Raw genomic sequence first — 20,244 nt, forward strand, 5'->3', positions numbered from 1 at the left:
CGTGTGCTACTTTGAGTCCTGGTCCATATGAGTATTCCGTGTACCTGCCTCAATGTTCTTTTCTTCCTTCTGGATGAGTCAATCAGAGATTTTAAAGCCATATGCTAATGGTGGGTAACATAGCTACTATTTCTTAATGACTGAGAAGAAGAAACATCAGCTGATCTTTATTTTCACCTAAGACTGTTACATGAGCAAGAAATGTACAATATTCTTTTAAATGTATTATTAAGTTAGGGCTTATTTGTTACCACAGCAAGAATTAGCTTAACTATTTTACATTGTACACTTTGTTGCATATACAACCTGGCCAAACTTATTCTTCATAGAGAGTTGCAGAGACCACTTTTGTAGACAGAAAATTCTACAAAAGAATGAGGAAAAAGTTAAAAAATAGATTATTTGTGCTGTCTTGTAAATCACTGTAGTCTCATAGTTTGCTAAATTTATCTCACTTACTACCAGGGCACTGGTGGCTTATGTCTGTAATCCTAGCTATTCAGGAGGCAGAGATCAGGAGGATCACAGTTTGAAGCCAGCCTTGGCCAAGAGTTTGTGAGAACCTATCTTGAAAACATGCTTCATTAAAAAGGGGGCAGTCTAAGTGGTTCAAGATATAGCCCTGAGTTCAAATCCCAGTACAAAAAAAAAGAGAGTGAGAGAGGAAAAAAATGCTGCCTTTAATCCTAGCTACATAGGAGGCAGAGTTAGAAGGATCACAGTCCAAGTCCAGCCTGGGCAAAAGCACAAGACCTTACCTGAAAAACAGACTAAACATAGAAGGACCAGGAGATGGTTCAAGAAGACCAGTACCACCAGAAAAAAGAAAAAGATAATAATAGAAAAATGCACTGGTTTCAATGAGAAGTCTAAAATAAATAAATGGACATTATTCTCTGGGTTTGTTTTCATCTTAATTTTTTTCTTTCCTGTGGTCTGAATGTTTGTGTACCCCCATACTAAGATCACAAATTGAAATCCTAATCCCAAGGTGATAGTATTATGGAGATAGGAACCATGAAGGCAGACTCTCATGACTGGGATAGAACCCTTGCATAAAAGAACTTAGAGAGCTCCCTCACTCTTCCCACCACATAAGAATTTAGACAGTTCATCCTATCAGTAAGTAATGGGCCCTCACCAGCCACTGAGTCTGATGACCCTGTGATCTTGGGCTTTATAGCATCTAAAATTGTGAGAAATAAATTTCTCTTTTATAAGTAATGTAGTCTTATATTGTTGTATTGTTGTTATAGCAGACCAAATTGACTAAGTCTTTGTTCTTGTATTTGAAGGTAGGTTCTATGAAGGCAGGACCTTTATCTTGTTTATTGGTGCTGTCCAGCTTCCAGATCTGCAATAATAATAGCCCTATGATATATATTTTTTTCTAGAATGAAAATTAATGTGAAAACATGAGATGAATAAAGACAAATTTTCTTGGTGAGACTTACCACCTTGGAACTTGACTAAGAATTTTCATTTGGTAGAAAAACTATTTCACACGATTCAGACATGTGATTAAACACAAAACAAACAAAATTTCTAAATATCATTTCAAATTATAAGATATATCTATCGAATGTGTCTCAGGACCAAAAGCAGCTGACAAGTGTAGACTTCTCTTTACTACACACTCTCATCTTTTGCCAGCATCACTTTAACTCTGAGGCAGTTTTCCAGTGCTGACCTTGCACCAATTTTCTACCTGATGGCAGAGAACCAAGTATTTGCTCTCTCCATTCTATTCCAAACAGATGGCTCAAAGTTAAATAGCTAATAAATCACAATTTCTGTGAGTGATAGGGCCCAACTAAAAGGTGTTTATTTACTGTTATAATTGGTGTATTACTGCCAACTGAAGAGATATTTAATTAAAACTTTTGAACCATAGCTATTGATTGTTAGTTCATTTATGTGTTAGTCAGGGTTCGCCAAACATGTGTGTGGGGGAACAAATAGGATAGATAGATGATAGACATATAAATAGATGAGAGAGGGAGATCTTAAGGAACTGGGTCACAAATTGTTGAGGTTTGTCCAGTCCAAAGTCTGATGGAGGAAACCAACAAGCTGGACAATCAATCAAGAAAGGCTTGTAGTTCAAGTCCAAAGGAAATCTCTTGGTGAACCAGAGAAGAACTGATGTTGCTGCTGAAATATGAAAAGTGTGAAAGCATCTATTGGAGAATTCCCTCTTGCTTAGAGAGGTCAGTTTTTGCTCTTTTCAAGCCTTCAACTTGTAGAATTAGTCCCACCAACATTATAGAGAGCAAATTTGCTTTACTCAACGTCCACCAATTTTAATGTAAATCTCATCCATAAATACCTTCACAGAAACATCCACAAAATGCTTGAACAAATACTTGGGCCCTAAGGCCCAGACAAGTTAGTACAAAAAATTAATCATCATTGTTTAGTTTACTTGCTTGCTTTTTTTGCTCATTTGTATTTATTGTCTTTTCTTTGCATCAGTCCTTGGAGTCATCATTGCTTCTACAGGTCTCATCTAATACAAAACCCTATAGTGACTTGGTAACTTCTAAGCCCGTCTTTCAGCATCCCTTCTGTCTTGCTGGGTAACTAGGTGCTTTAATACTCAGCACCTCTAATCTGATATGAATGTGAATGGAGATATTCTGCTACATAATTGAAGATTTATTATAATAATCAAATTGGAGAAAAATATGTTGACAAGCTCTAAAAATACAAATTTACATTAAAGCTATTAACTAAAATTGTTTACATATCAAGGCCTTACTTCTCAAACAACCAAATAAGACAACAGGAAATTTCTCTTGTGAGGCACATTACAGGTGAGTAACTACCTGACTTATTGGAATAAAGAAAGATCAAATTAATAAAGCAAGTTTATTAGTGAGGGGACAATGAAATTGAGGATTAAAATAAGCTTTAAAGACCACAACAGATAATTGATGAGGATCTCAGGAACAGAGTTGATTTTAAAGGGCACAGAATATTCAGGTCTAAAATCAGTTCTCTTGGGAAGTTAGCACCTTCCCTGTTCTTCCCAGTGACCTTAGTCCTGGGGGGATTGCAAATTGTATAGAAGTACTATGACAGCTTGAGCATGAGGAACTCAAGCCATGGACCTGCTTATAAGAAGCTCCTCAGAATGATTGAGCAGAGTTTATCACTTCCCAACCTACAGCATACAGTAAGCACTCCACATGCATTTCAGTGCAGGACAACTATGTGATTGTCAGTCTTTTCTTCTCACAGGGACTCTGTATCTCAGATCCCTGTGCAGATTCTTCTTGTACCTCTAGGGATGGGAGGTTATTTTGTCCTCACCTCAATGTAAGACTCAGTCTCTTAGCCCTTATTTGTTTCTGCTCCAAGACTAACTTCTTCTGACATTTGATATTCCAGTTCCTTTTAGAAAAAAAATTGCCAAATTCACTCTGAAAAGGTAACTTTGCTCTATAATCCCTCTGGGTCAATAGTTCAATGTTAGTTCATTTCCTAAGGTAAGTATCCTTTTGTCTTCAAAAACCCCTCCAAGAGACAAAACTAGGAACTCATTAAGCTATGGTCAGCTATGTTCCTTTGTAGACCCTACTCTCCAGAAGATCAAAACTCTTGGAGTCCTATATCACCCAGTCTCACTTGTTATAAGACCCTGTCATTGTATATTCTGAAACAACCTGTTAATAGCTTGGAACTATTCCTTCTTGAATCTCTTAAACCATCATAGACCCAATTCAGTTTCCAATTGTACTCAAGATTATGTGGGTTCAAAAATCTCAAGAAGACATGGAACCAACATCCAGTAAATATCATAGTATAAGCCTCTGTCAGTATCTTGGTGGTATGAAAATACAATTTCCTCACATCTCATATCCATTTGTTTAAAAGCAGCTGAATGTTTTCAAATATGTCATACCTGGTTTGACGCTCAATATGCAAAGATATTCACATCTGCAATTGTGCATTTTTATTCTGTAAGAACCGGAACAAAGACATGCTTAAAATGTGCTTTTGTTCTTTGTAGTAATGGATGGATGGCTAAAGTTCTTTTGCAATTTTGCATGGCAGACAGTTCTGTTTCAAAATGTGCAAAATATCAGTTTTATGAACACTTTGCTTATATTGCTTCTCTGCCATTTTCTCTAGGAATGCCCCAGTGGTGTTGTTAATGAAGAAACCTTCAAAGAGATTTACTCACAGTTCTTTCCACAGGGAGGTAAGTACAAATGTGGACTTGTTAACATACTCTCAGAGTTAGAATTATGCTTGCAATCTCAAGATTGGTTTAATCTTTCATGGCATGATCCTACATTTTTAATCTTTGTGTAGAATAATTGATACACTGCATCCAAGTGCATAGAACTTTCTGTGTATCATAAAAGTGAGCTACTTCTAAATTATCAAATATTTAAGAGGTTACTTTTTAAGTTTAATACAAGTAATCCTGGGTGCCCAGAACTATGGCTTTCAAGTTCTCACTGCTTTTGTGACTTTTATAGGTGTCCTTAAAATGGTATAAGATTCTCACTTTTATTATAGTTCTCATTTGATTCTCCTAGCTCTCTAAATTAGGACAAATGTAATTATCTTCAATTTACAGATGTGAAATCTGGGACTTAGAGAATTTACATGGTTTGCTCAGGGTCACATATCAATTCAGTGGCAGATCTAGGTTATAACCTAGATTGCTCTATAGCCTTATCTAATTTACCGCCTTCTGTCCCTCTAACTCCCAGCGACTTTTTTCTCTGACCCCTGATCTGAGAAAATACACTCTAGATATTATTTTAATTAGAAATAAAACACAAGCATAACAGAATTATGTTACATATATGTTAGAGATGAGTGAAGAGATGCATTGACCTTTGGATCTTACAGTTTTTCCTTCCATCAACAGATGCTCATTTTTAATTTGTCACCCAGCCTAGGGTGTGCCCAGCTGTATGTGAGGTGCTGCTATGTAGAAGAAGTTAGAACAATGGAAGGTGGTTCTTGCCCAAAAGTATATTATAGTCTAGCATAACAAAGGGACAATGTCAAAAAAAGGGATAAGTGGAAAGATGGAGATTTAAAAACAGTACTGTGTGAGCCCAGTGCGAGCATAATTAAATAATCTGGAGAACAGGGAGAAAATACAAAAGAGGATATCCAGGTAAAATGAGTCTGAGCTAAAGTTGAAGCTTTTCCAGCAGTGTCTAATACTTCTTGGGCTCTGGCTTGGATTATCTTTCACCACTCAGTAGCTCAACTTGGGACCTTCCCTCTTTACAAATATGGAAAGTAAGGTGCAGAGAGGTCAGTCTACTTCCAAAGTATATAAATCCTTCAGTGGCTCATCATATCTCTCTGGAGAAGTTTTCCTGATGACGAGGATGTCTTCCTGCTTTAAGCACAAGGATGTTCTAAGATAATGAAGTGTAAGCAAAGAGATAAAACATAAAAATGAAAGTGAGCATTTTCAGGAAAATGTGGGGATTTGGGTATAATTTGGGGGGAAATGTCCTGGAGTTGTGGATGCCATGTTAAGAAACAGGAACTTTATTCTTGAGGTAATGCATAGTTGCTAATGGGTTGAAGTAGGAGCTGTGAGGGTCAGATTTGTGTTTTACAATCCACTGTTAGCTCTGTGGAGGATTAATTTGAAGCAGGAAATACTCAGACAAGAAGACTAATTAGAAGGTTATTTCAGGAGGGAAAACTAGGTCATTAACCAGAGCCCACAGTAAAAAATAGGACTGATTAAAGACATATTTACATGATAAAAATGGCAGATTTTGATGGTCTATTGACTTTTTGAGGTAAAAGGGTTTGCAATAACTTCCAGAAGTCTGTCATTCGTATCAGGTAACTTATTACAGGAGTGGGATGATGGCAGTAATGTTCTCAGCTTTGGAAAAATTACATTTACAGTGTCTGTGGGTATTTAGGATCAACAAGAAGTTCATGGAGATCTAAAGCTCAGGGGAAAATATCAGAGAAAATAGATATTTAGTATTATTAACTACAAAACAGTAGCTAAATCCATGACATGGATAAGGTTACTGGGACGAATGTATAAAGTGCTGAGCAAGCCATGTATGTCAAACATGAAAGTCCAGAATACATGTTAAGGACCATTAGAAGGAAACAGAATCCATGAAGGAGACAGATAATCAACAGCTAATGAAAGGGGAGTAAGTCAAAGGGAGATGGACAGACATGGGAATAAACCCAAGGGAGACTGATAGTTCAGAAATGAAGAGAATCGAGACATTAAACTCTGTAGCCAAGAGATCCAGTAAGGTATCCTTGGGATGTGGCAACAAGGAGGTCAGTGTTAACTACCATTAGAGCAACTTTAATATGGGAGAAGGGTGGGATATAGACAGAAGCCAAAGTGCAGAGGACAAAAGTGTGATGGATAGTAAGACATACCTCTAGAGACAGCCTATACAAGAAACTTGGCATGGAGAAGAGGAGGAGAAAGCAGATGACAGTGCCAGGCAAGTAAAGGAGAAAGAGTTTCGTTTTTTGGTTTTTGTTTTTTTAAACATAAGAAAGGATGAAACTTGCTTATATGTAGAGAAAGAGCTTATAAAAAGATAAATGTTACTTGTGTAAAGCAGAGAGTTGATAATAAATAGAATTCAACTTTGAAGGAGATGGAGATGAAACAGAGCAGGTGGCGGACATGAGTCAGGAGTCTAAGAAGACTTCACCTTGAAAAAAAAAATAGAGTACCATCTAGTCTTCATTATAGCCTTGACTTCTATTCAACACAGGGAACAACCATTTCTTCTTTCTGTGGTTTTGGCCAGAGCAGACTTTGCAATTATCTCAACATCACCTTTTCAATTTACTTCCCATTTAAAGGAGCCACCATCATCTCTTGACAAAGTAGCTTCAATAGCTTCTGATTCTGACACCCATGCCCCTAACCATAGTCAGTTCTTGAAATGAGCCATAGCGATCCTGTTAAAATGCAAGCAGTATCATATCACTGTTCTACTCAAAACCTCCCAGCCCCTCAGAATATTCACAGCAATTTGGATTGTAACCTGTAAATTATGCCACTGATCTCAAGTTCTCTCTCTTCTTTATCTTCCCCATTCTCTCGATTCATTCCATTCCAGCCACATGGGCTTCCTTACCATTCCACTAACACAATAGTCATTTTGCTGTTTCTGAACTTTGAACTTACTATTCTCTGTGCCTAGCACTTGCTACTCACCAATATCCATCTCAATATCTTACCACCTGTGCTTTTACTCAAATGCTGTCTTCTCAGTGGGGCCTTTCCTGACCATCCACTCTTAACCTATATTCCCTAATACATTCTCCATCCCTTTCCTCTGCTTTCCATCTCTTTTTGGCATTCAAGACCACCTAATGCTACATATTTTACTCACTTTTGTTGTTCATTTTCTCTCTCCCCACCAGAATGTCAGCTCAAGTGAATGGAGGTTTTCTCTATTTCATTACTGTTATATCTACAAGGTCATGAAACAGTGACTGACAAGAAATAACAGTTGATAAATACTTATTGTATAATGAGTGAATAAATAAATGATACAAATCTACCTGGTATATCTGACTGTACAAAGGACTAATATTTGTAAAATCAATCTGAAAGGGTACAGCTTTTAGTAGTTTTATGCAAAAATTTGATTACCTTTTGTTTTGCAATCCATTTGGTGTTAGGTATTTCTCTGGGTTTGAGACAACCCTATGCACGAATTAACAAAACAAATTTTTCTTAAAGATATCTTTTAAGCCAGGTGCTGGTGGCTCATGCTTATAATCCTAGCTACTCAGGAGGTAAGGATCCCAGTTCAAAGCCAGCGTAGCAAATAGTTCGCAAGACCCTGTCTCAAAAAACCCTTCACAGAAAAGGGCTGGTGGAGAGGCTCAAGGTGTAGACCTGGTTTCAAACCCTAGTACCTCAAAAAAAAAAAAAAGATCTTCTAAAAGAATTAAATTATAATTCTGGGAAAACACAGGAAGAGCTATTATTGCATAGGGTCGAACAGACTATGGATGACAGCCTCCACCTCCCACTTCACTACTGCATTGTACACATGACACCTATTTTGACAGACTGCAGGCAGGTATCAGTTATCATATGGTACCAATTGTATACAGCTCCATATTAAAATTTTATCTCTATTTGAAAAACATTTCCACATTAAAAAATATCTACTTAAGCAGAGAAATCTACTTTGGAAAGGATTCTTACTACAAATCCAAAGGGATTTGAGGAAAAATCACTTTTGCTGTCTTAAAAGTTCCTTGATTATTCTTGTTAATTGAATGTGTAAATCTAAAAGTATCAGACAACATTGCAGGGAATGAGATATTTTAAAGAATGATGACTTGCAATTTAAAAAATTAATATTATGAGAGTCAATGCCCTGTATAGCTATCCTTATCTCAACCAGCAAAACCCCTTGTTCCTTCCTATTATTGCTTATACTCTCTCTACAACAAAATTAGAGATAAGGGCAAAATAGTTTCTGCTGGGTATTGAGGGGGGGAGCGGGAGGGGGCGGAGTGGGTGGTAAGGGAGGGGGTGGGGGCAGGGGGGAGAAATGAACCAAGCCTTGTATGCACATATGAATAATAAAAGAAAAATGAAAAAAAAAATTAATATTATGCATGCACGTTATGTCTTACAGTCATGCTAGCAAAGGAAAAATGTCCTAAATAAGTATACAACCTCAGATAGAAGGGAGATTCACGTTCTAGGCAACATCATATCCCCATGCATGTAGTGTCATTTATTCAGGTTGCTGGTCTGAGAGCAACAGGTTTCTCTCCTTTCAGATGGTGATGTTTCTGTAAATCAGAACCTCTCACCATTTCTTCTGTGAAAATGCTTTGTCTTCTGTACAGAACATCAGGGCAATTTGTATTTTGTCAGGCTCTTAGCTCTCTAAGACTTAGAGAGACAGTTTACCAAGCACAACTTGTTTGGCATTCTGGATGGATGTCAGCACAACTAGATTGAACAGAAGCATCTTGTTTGAAGGGAAGATAAAGTATCGCTACTATAAAACAAGGAGCAAAGAAAAGGATTGTTGGTGCTCTTGGTTATATAGTTATAGAAATACTTTTCCAGCTCCACAAATGGTGGACGCTTTAGTGTATAAACTCTCAGCTCTTTAAACATTTCAAAAGTCTATGAAAATTGCAATTTCCTGGTCTGTTTCTGCTTGTGTTGTAGAGAATTTTCACTTACGTTGACTATTCTAGATACTCATTTAATGGCTACTGAACGAATGAATGAATGACCTCAAGTCAGAAGAATATGTTAATAAATATTCATTGGATAACCACTGTATGCAAGACAGATGAGGCACTTAGCTTAAAATAAAAATAAAACTCTATTCATTGACCTTCCAGTGTCATGGCTCCTTCTTTTTGCCCAATCAAAGCTGGTAGCATCACTGCATTTCTTGAAATATTTTCACACCACATCAGAAGAAATTCAGACTCCATCAGAAAGCTCATTGTCTTTCATGACATAACTCTACTGGATTTACTGAACATAAAATTGCATCATATTAGATCTCAAGTCACATAGACACACAAAATGGACTTCATGAACACAAGAAATTTTTGGAAAATGTTACATCTGTAGAAGTTTTGATCACACTTTTTAAATTAGTTGAAATAAGAGTGGATTGTCCATGAAAGAATAATAATAATACCTAACACTTCTGAATATTTAATAGTTTCCTAAATACATTGCATATATAGCATCTCATTTAAACTTCACGAAATACATAATAGGAGTGTTATCATGGTCTTGTTGATGAGGAAACTGAATCACAGAGCTGACTCAGGGTCACACAGTTAATCTTTGGTAAAGCTGAGGTTCAAGTTCAAGCATTGTGACTTTATAACACTATTAACGTTCTCTGCATGATAAATCAAGCTTGGAAAACTGGTTTAACTGCTAGAAGAATTGCCAGAGTGTATTGAGAAGAACAAAAAGTCCTCCAGACCATATTAGTGTAAACCTTGAGAGTGTCATTGCCACATGTCAAACTTTAAAGCTACCGAAACCCCAATTTGAGAATAATAGTAATTATCTTATGACTATACTATCTTGTTTTTTAAATTAAAAAATGCAAACATCATCTGTTCTGAGCTATTATTCATGGTGAGCTGTGCTTGCTAAGGTAATGACATTTACCTTGATTGTGGAAAGAGGGTAGCAAGAGACCTGCTTAATGAAGCGCATTATAAAATATGCAAAATCTCTTCTTTTTTTCTCCCATGAAAATAAACTTAACTTACTGCCTATCAACTCATATCTCCACAGGGGGCAATGAATAGTTTAAGAAGTCTATGAAAAAAGTACTATTGAGTGCAAAACAACTTTGCAAATAAAAATAAGCACCAATTTTTAATAAGTCTATATTGGAACATCTAAGCAATCACAGTAAATCCAAAAAAAAAAATCCCAAAAGATTTCCTCCTACAATTCATCAATACTAGATTAACATCCACCTTAGACAAAACGGTTTTATTTCTCATTATTTAAGCCAAATTTTGGTGCCTGGTTAGTTCATCAAAAAACAATGTTAACAGCTGGGCCCCTAGTGGCTCATGCCTGTAGATCCTAGCTACTTAGGAGGCTAACATTGGGCAATTACAGCCCCATAGTGTACCAGGGAAATAAAGTTCACAAGACCCCATCTCAATGAAAAAAAGTTAGGAGTGGTGCTGTGCCTGTCATCCATCATCTCAGGTATGGTGGGAAGATTTAAATAGGAGAATCATTGTCCAGGCTGGCCTGGGTAAAAAGTAAGACCCTCTCTTCAGCAAAAAGGGCTGGAGGTATGTCTCAAGTGGTAGAGAGCCTGCAAACAGCATGAGACCCTGCGTTCAAAATCTAGTACTGCCAAAATAAATAAATAAATAAGTCAGCAATTCATGTGTTTAAAAATAGTGATTCCTCACATTTTATGGTACGACTAGAGGACATGCCACCATAGTTTTTTTTTTTTTTAATGCCACCATAGATTTGAGAACTGAGTGTATAGTCTGCATAACAAAATGCATGACCTTCAATAGTATTAACCACTGGGGCAAAGTAACAGACTAAAGTCTGTTAGTACTTATGGCTCCTGAGATTCCACAGAAAAATTTGGCTTCCTCTGGCAGGAAGTAAAAGCTTTCTAAGAAGGGGAACAACCCTGCTAGCTTTGACTAGGCAAGGGGAAGGATCCATGGCTGGAATGCCTGTTCTCTCTTTTATTTGGGGAAGGCAATTCTCTACTACTGCTACATTGACTTAGTTTCTTAGCAGCCTTTTAAAATCAATTCATAAAGTAAAAGTGAATAGAAATTATATTATTTCCCAAATAAAATAAAAACTAAAATAATAAAATAGAAATAGATGAGATTTTAAACAGACAGTAAGAGCCTAGAGCCAATGAACCGAAAGGTTACATTTTCTTATAATAAAAAAGGTTAAGACAAAAGGCTAAAACCCATGAGATGAAACATTTAAAATAATCATGTAAATTTGATCTAGGGACAAGCACAAAAAACATTTAAAAATGAGATCTGAGCACTAAGAAAACAATAATAAAAATGTACACTTTTAAAATGAAAGAGTTCAGAGATTAGGGAGATAAAGGAGAAGCATAAGACGAGAAAGGGAGAAAAACAGGAAGCAAGCAAGGAGGAAAAGTTGGATTTCACTGTCCATAGCATCATGAGGACTGGGGACAGAGACCCATTCGTACTTGTCCCAGAGCTTTGAATCTTACACAGGACCCAGACAGGGTAGGGGTTCCTTTAAGTAAGTGTATGCAACTGGGAATCTTGAGGACCACACAATCCCCAGAAATTTCCCAAGTCACCTTCCCCTCCATCTACCATCCATCTCTTCTGGGAGCAGGCTGGGATCAGAATCTTCATGTCACAGATAACTGTGACTGTGACTTTGGACAAGTTTCTCAACCTATGTCCTAATATCCTTCCTTGAGTTGTAAAAATGAGGATAGAACTAATAAAGAACTCTAATAGTAGCAAGTCATCTCTGTCTCATTATTTTTATACTTATTACTTTACTTCTAGAGATAGTCTCTGCCAAGCACAAAGCAATTCCAGACATGTCTCACTTAATCCTTACACCCACCTATGGGACCATTACTTATCCTGGATTGGTATCAACATCCAAGACTCACATGCTTTTCCAGCCAGAAACTCATAAAGGATGTCTGTCACCAGAGGCCTCTGTGCATTTAGCTCATTCCTCTGAATCTCACATTGCAATCCTCTGCCAAGAGTAGGTGAGCAGCTGGAAAGAAAATAGATGCTAAAGAAGAAGGTACTAATTTTTCTGAATAAAAGGAGGCTTGGACCAGCTATCTAAGTCCCATGTAGGCTATAGAAACCCTAACTTAATGATACTCCTGTTTTGATATTTCAGACTCTACAACATATGCACATTTTCTGTTCAATGCATTCGACACTGACCACAATGGAGCTGTGAGTTTTGAGGTGAGTCTTAGATGCCTTTTATATTATTTGATACTTCAAAAGGGATTTTTTTAAAAAGACTTCTTAGTGGAAAAATCTGAGCTTGATGATTTGATCTTTTTTTTAACTTTAAGAACACTTCCTTCCTCTCCTGGAATCTCAAGAAGCTGCTCTTACCTTTCCCAAGTAGTACAAGTTACAATCCACATTTAATGTATTTCCAACATTTTTAGATGCATTTGAATGTGGCTTTCCTAGCTGTGTGCAAACAATCTCAGAAGGTAAATGATATATTTTCTGGCACTTATCCATGGCCATTCATTGTGGGAATACAAAGATAATGTAGTTCAAAATCCTCTTATGGAAGGCTCAGTATGTGTGAGAGAGCAGGAAGAAACTAAATACAGAAAAATGCTATATTCAGCAGCCTGACAAGTTTACAAAGAAGTGTCTTCCTAAGTTATAAGTGGGGTGATCTGTAGTAAAATCATGTGGTGCTGTTCATGAAATACTGAGCATGAGTAGCTAGTAAAATAAAATATGTTCTGGGTATTCACATAGCATAGTTTTATGCAGTGACAAATACTAACTATAGATGATAGAATGAGGTCATTCACGTGATTCATCTGCTACGTAGCAGGTCACAGATAGTAAGCAATACACTTAAATCTAAATATTAGGAGAATGAACAAAACTTTGACCAGCTATGAAATCAGAGCCTTATATTTTTGTTAGAAAACTATGAGTACAAGTATAACTCATCTGTTGGTTTATATTCTGAATGACTATGCTTGGTCTGTGAGCAATAAAACTTCTGGAGCTCATCAGGAGAACCAAGAGGGAGGATTGTGTAAGGAGGCAAAAGCAAGTCCTAACATGTCTCAGATAGGGTGCTAACTAAGGATGTCGGACTATCTTGTATGCGATGAGGAGCTCCTGCGGAAATGTCAGCAGGGGTGTTCATGTATCTGAGCTATGTTCTTGGAAACGTAGCATAATTAGCTGCTATTCATCTAAGAATCTAGGAGCTGATGAAAGACTAAACTGTGGTAAAGGCATTGGAGATGAGAGTAGAGAAGAATTCAAAAGATGAACTTGGTAGAATTTTAACAATCTCTCACATTCAGGAGGGGAAAAGTAAATTTGGACATAGGAAACTATTTGGGTAAAAGGCCATATAGAAGCAGAAAAGTGGAGCCTCCTGGGATGACATTTAGTTGGTAGTCCCAGAGCAAAATTTCCAGGTACAGCAAAGTACCTCTTAAGTTCTTTGTCCTCACACAGTGTTCTAGGGACATAAGATTTTGGGCCAGGATCCCAAAACATCATTTATACATTAGCAAAGACATATCACTGAAAAGAGAAGGGCAGAATTTGGTAGTGGCTGAGGAGGTGTGAACTAAGATGTTAGGACAGAGCAGAGTGCCTAGCCTGGACTTGCAAGCAGCAATGGGGGTGGGGACGACAAAGGGGACATTACAAGAGTGACCTAAGTTTCTTCCTTTGGTGGCAGTTTAGACTACCCTAGGAGAATATCCTATTAGTATTTACTATATTTTACTCACAAGATCAATTCCTGTATTGCCTTAGTGTATCTTTAAGTTAGAAGTCAAAGGCCTTAGTTCATCTAATAAAAACATTTATAGCTAATTACAGAGGATGAGAAAGATAAAAATCTAGTAGTGATTTAATTACTTGAAATAACTTATGTATCAGAAATATGCTATCAATTTCCTATAGTACGTTATATCCAACTTTACATGTAAATGTAGTCTGATGGTAATAATGTAGGATTATGCATAACAATGCTTTTATAATGTTTATGTAAAATATCAGTAACTATGATGAATGTTGATTATAATTTGAGAAATTGGTTGTGACTGGTATTTATGGTTTGCTTCTTAGTACAATGTCTTTTAATGGCATACAAATGGCTTAGTTAATAAATGTTTAACCAAAAGCACATTTTTAAAAAGGCTGTTACAGTTACATTTTCTAAAAGATTAGCTAATGTCTCTAGAAAACAGAAATGGAACATATTTTGAGTAGAAACAGCAGAGAGACCATCTGAACAAAGAAAAGGAAATGGAAGTTTCCCACTTAATTTGTATAAACCTGAAGAGCCGAATGAATAACTCAGAAAGAGCCCTGGGTTTAAATATGATTGGATCTAATCTCCACTTTTCCACCAAATGGCTGTAAGACCTTGGGCAAGTATTTAAATCCTCTGCACCTTACTGTTCATCAGCAGAACATCAGCAGCAAAGGCAACTTCACAGGTTAACTTAAGAATGAAAAGGCCAGGATGCCCCACTACTGATGAATGGATTAAGAAAATGTGGCATTTAGACACAATGGAATTTTACTCAGCCATGAAGAAGAATGAAATCTTGTCATTCACAAGTAAATGGATGGAACTGGAGAACGTCATCTTAAGTGAAGTTAGCCAGGCTCAGAAGGCCAAAAATCCTCATATGTGTTCTCCCTCATATGTGGACTTTAGACCTAAAACAAATGCAGAAATATTATTGGACATGGATCACACACTAAGGGGAGAACACATACAAGAGGAATAGGGAAAGGTAGGAAACCCAAAACTTGAAAGTGTTTGATGTGCCCACTTTGTAGAGGAGTTAATATAGTAACCTTAAAATGACAGAGGTCAATATGGGAAGGTGACCGGGATGTAGTGAAGAGGTCTGGTATAGATGAATCAATTCGGGTTGTAATACACATGTACATGGAAACAATGCTAGGAATTTCTCTGTATAGCTATCCTTATCTCAACTAACAAGAACACTTTCTTATTATTGCTTATGTCTTCTCTTCAACAAAATTGGAGAAAACAGGTTCTGCCTGAAGTGAGGGAATGGAGGAGAGGGGTAGGACGGGGCCGGGGCAGGGGGTAGAAATGGCACAAACAATGTTTGTACATATGAATAAATAAAAAAAATAAGAATGAAAAGGTAGTAATGTCAGTAAAGTTCTCGGATTTGTGCATGGCACCAAATATACATTCAATATTTATTATTTTATTTTTATTTATTATTATGTTAACCATAATAGTAACTACTTAAATGACTTTTCTAGTAAAGATAATTAATGATAATGGTCATCACTTTACACAATAAACTTCTATCTTTGAATGTACTCAAGCAAAGGCTATTTGACTACTGTGTACTATTGTGAAAGGCAGTTGTACATAGTTCTCTGTACTAAGTGCTTAAAATATCATTAATAATAATAACAGTTATACTAACTGAAGGTAAATTTTAGTATCCATTATTTTAGGCATTGTATTGATTCAATTGCATAATGCTAGTTTATTTATCCTTCTAGGTACCATTATTATCTCCTTTTTAGCAAATGAAAAAGAGGAACTCCTAGAGAAGGTACCAAAACTGCCATGGTCACATGGCTACAAAGTAACAGCCCTAGATTCAAATTCAGGCTATCTGGCCATGGAGAGTGGTGACATGCAATCCTCAATCCCAGATGCATCCACCAATATGAAATCTTCAGTACTGGCTGAGTTTTGTCTTTCAGATTTCATATTTTAGAACTGCAATAATATATAAATATACAGTATATGCATATGATTAATATCTTCAGCAGGGTCCAATGGGTTAATATTTGTGCATCAAAAATATAATAAATATGTCACAGATTGCTACTGGTCAGCAGGGTGCATTTGTTCTTCTTAGTGATCATATGCCTAGGAAGTGTTTCCAGCCTTTCCTGAACTTAGGCAAGGCATGGCAGAGGTCTATTGATGGAATATAGGTAGAAGTGACACATCCTTCCTCTCTCTTCCCATCTGTGGAGATTGTAAGATCACACAACCTTGCAACAAAGTGGAAGGAGCCTGGATCCCTGACTGACCACATGAAACAGAACCTGTACCCCTGTATTTCACTGTGTGACTGATAAATAAGTGTATAAAGTGCCATGCCTCTAAGACTTAAGGGTATTAATACAGCTGTTAACATCCTCTGAATAAAGTAATAGATAGTTAATAGGTAGAAACAGAGATAGACTTGAGAAAGAGAGAGAAGAATTAGAAATAGTTTTATGTCACCAAAATTCACCAAAATGAGTTTAGCTCTAAAATTAAGCATCTTCCACTGTCTATTCCACTAAATGTTTACAAATTCAAAATTTTGAAATAAATCACAGGTTAAAAAAAAAGAAGTACTTGTATTACTAGGTACTTGTTAGACATAAGGAACCCAAAACTTAGAAAAGTTGAATCATTTAGGTAAGTAAATTGGAACCAGGATTGAAGCCTAACTCTACCAAAGTTTCTGAAACCTATGAATTTTTTTTACCTTTATAGGATATATTTGTTGTACGGGGGGATTCATAGTGATATTTCCCATTAGACTTATATCATACATTAGTTATGTCACCCCTATTGTATCTCCCCCTTAACCCTCTTCCCGCCCCATTTAAAGCAACCCCAAGAGGTTTCTTTGTTCTATTACATATAAATATATGAAATTCATCAACCATATACCCTTACCTTAATCTCCTTAATTCGCCTCCCTCCTTGCACTAGTTCTCTCTCTCTCTCTCACACACACACACACACACACACACACAGTACCTATTTTACAGTCCTGTCTTTCATTATTAATATTTAGGTTGATATTCAAAGGGGTTTCTCAAGGAATGCCCACTGTGGGTATACTTTACTTTGGTCCATTTAACCCTTTCCATTACTCTCCCTTACCACTTTCTCTCCCACCCCCTCATTTTTAAACAGCTTTCAATACATATCCTAAGATATTAGACTTTCACAGATCTTTTGTTTTACAATATCACTGATGCGCTATCATTCTCTTTTCATTTCCCTCTTTCCCCAAGTTCCATATATGGTCATGCTTGTTTTTGGGTATATGTTTATCTTTTGGATCTATCTTCCACATATGAGAGAAAATATGCAGCCTTTGTCTTTCTGAGCCAGGCTTACATCACTTAACATGATGTCCTCCATTTGCATCCATTTTCCTTCAAACCACATGTCATTATTCTTTATGGCTGAGTAAAATTCCGTTGTGTATACATGCAGTTGTAGGGCACCTGGGTTGTTTCCAAAGGTTGGAACAGTGAATAGTGCTGTGATAAACATCAGTGTACAGGTGTCTCTATTGAATCCTGATTTTTTTCTTTGGGTAGATGCCTAAAAGTGGTATTACTGGATCATATGGCAGTTCTATCTTTAGCTTTTTGAGGAATTGCCAAACTGCTTTCCATACTGGTTGTAGTAATTTTCATTTCCAGGAGCAGTGTAAAAGCGTTCTTGTTTCAAAACATCTTCACCAGCATTTATTGTTGTTATTGTTCTTGAATATGGCCATTCTAACAGTGGTGAGATGAAATCTAAGTGTTGTTCTGATTTGTATCTGTTGCATAACCAGGGAAGTTGAACACTTCTTCATGTACTTACTGGCCATTTGTACCTCCTCCTTTGAGAATGCCTATTTAATTCATGTGGCCATTTCTCCATTGGTGTGTTGATTCTTTGGATGCTGAGCTTTTTGAGTTCCTGATTACATTTGGGATATTAGTCCCAAATGAGTAGCTGACAAAGATTTTCTCCCATTGGGTGAGTTGTGTCTTGAGTCTGGTGACAGTTTCTTTTGCTGTTCAGAAGCTCTTTCATTTGATGCAGTCCCATTTGTTCATTCTTTCTCTTAGATGCTGAACCTTTCAAGTTCTACTTAGGAAGTCATTCCCTATACCTATATGTTCTAGTGTATTTCCTACTACTTTCTGGAGTTCTTTCAGAGTTTCAGGCCTTATTTTAAGGTATTTGATCCACTTTGAATTGGTTTTGGTGCAGGGTGAAAGACAGGGACCTAGTTTCAGTCTTTTATGTGTGGATATCCAGTTTTCCCAGCAACATTTGTTGAAGAGGCTGTCTTTTCTCCATCATGTGTTTTGGGCTCCTTTGTTGAAGATCAGTTGGCTGTAGGTGGGTGGGTTTGTGTCTGGGTCTTCTGATCCATTGGTCTTCATGTCTGTTTTTATGCCAATACCATGCTGTTTTTATTGTTATGGCCCTGTAATATAGTTTGAAGTCAGATATTGTGATGCCTCCAGCATTGGACTTTGTGCTCAGAATTGCTTTGGCTATTCAAGATCTTTTGTGTTTCTGTATGCATTTCAAGATTGTTTTTTCTACTTCTGTGCAGAATGTCATGGGAATTTTGATGGGAATTGCACTGAACATGTAGGTTGTTTTTGGTAATATGACCATTTTCACAATGTTGATTCTAACAATCCATGAGACATCTTTTGATGTCTTCCTCGATTTCTCTCTTCAGTGGTTTACAGTTTTTATTAAACCACTGAAACATATGAATCTTAGTGAGCTTTTCTGGAAAGGGTTAAATAGTGAATATTTAGGTTTTTCAGGTTATACAGTTTATTGCATGTACTCAACCCTGTTCTTGCGGCACAAAAGTGAATATAGACAATCCCTAAACAAATGAGCATTGGTGTGTTTTCATAAATCCTAATTTACAAAAACAGATGGGGGCTATATATGGCCCAGGACCATAGTTTTCCAACCCTGGTCCTAACCATTCCTATAGATTGCTTCCTCATGAGAAGAAACATGAGCCATATGTTTGTTAGGTGGCGTGTAAGACTGAATTCTGTTTTTGATTACTAAGTATTATTGAAACCAGAGTTTGGACCCAAAGTCCAAATTCCTGGGTTTCCTGATGTTAGGTCCAGCCACTGGACACTACATGAAGGACAGAGAAAGGAGATTTATTTCATCACTTGTGAAACACTATGGGAAGAGGCAAGCCCACTTCAGCCATCTTCTGGGGTATAGACATGGGCTATAATTTTAAGTAGACAAAGAACTGGGAGTAAGGGGAGAGAAGAATGCATAGTTAAACAATCCTAGTCTTAGGTATGGTCTGGTTGGTCATTATCTCAGCCCTTGTTCTGAGAGAGATTCTGGAGTTGTTATCCATAGTTACTGTTGCTTGACAGATGGTAAGTCCTGAGAAAGCTCTACTGTTAGAGATAGTTTCAGTCCTTTGTTAGGAAGATGTTATCAGTTCTGTCCTTCCTGGAATCCAAGGTGATTGCTAAGTTCCTGCAGAAAGAATAACTTAGACCAAGGACAGATATAAAATGAAGGTAGAAACATCATGTTTTTCTCCTGCTTTTGGTTAATTTGTGGACCCAAGTAATGATTTGGTGTTTTCAGCAAAAGCACTTTAAGCACCTCTTACATTGACCAGCTTTTATAGCTACCATTTTTAATCTATCTCATCCACAAAAACTGACTACTGACATAATTTTTGTGTCACAATTGATTGTTTCAACAGCTACTCTTTACCAAACATTAACACCATCACCATAATACACACTGCTGAGAATCTCCCAAATGCCAAGATTACTTATATATTGAGGTTGAGTGAAAATTTTCTGTCCTTTGCAGCAATTCTGGAATAGGTATACCTGCTACTACAGGTAATTGATGACTTGATGTCGAGCTACCTCAGTTCAGAGATGCAAGGAAAGTTCAGTCACTCACAATCCAATTCACACAATGAAATGTGAGCTGCTCTCACCCCCAGAGCTGTGCAGTGGGAATATCACAATCCCCAAAGTAATTGCTTTGTCATTCACAGCATTGATTTAAAAAAAGTTTTTCTATACAAATATTAAATATGGCTATGTGAAAATTTTTCTTTCTAGGATGAATCATTTTATCAAATTAAATAGCTATTTTCTTATGAAATGTCAGGA

At 36.9% G+C, this 20,244-nt stretch overlaps 1 protein-coding gene across 5 annotated transcripts in view; it reads left to right on the top strand.

Annotated features, from left to right (window-relative positions):
* Kcnip4 (potassium voltage-gated channel interacting protein 4) overlaps window positions 1-20,244 on the top strand; it is a 1,065,442-nt gene that overhangs the window by 1,030,534 nt on the left and 14,664 nt on the right. For all 5 annotated transcript variants that reach the window (XM_074042533.1, XM_074042531.1, XM_074042532.1 and 2 more), the window contains 2 exons: window positions 4,138-4,207; window positions 12,419-12,489. In XM_074042533.1, the coding sequence (XP_073898634.1) occupies window positions 4,138-4,207; window positions 12,419-12,489 (141 nt within the window). The remainder of the gene's footprint in view (window positions 1-4,137; window positions 4,208-12,418; window positions 12,490-20,244) is intronic.

The sequence above is a fragment of the Castor canadensis genome, chromosome 9, assembly GCF_047511655.1.
Source record: "Castor canadensis chromosome 9, mCasCan1.hap1v2, whole genome shotgun sequence".
Classification (NCBI taxonomy): domain Eukaryota; kingdom Metazoa; phylum Chordata; class Mammalia; order Rodentia; family Castoridae; genus Castor; species Castor canadensis.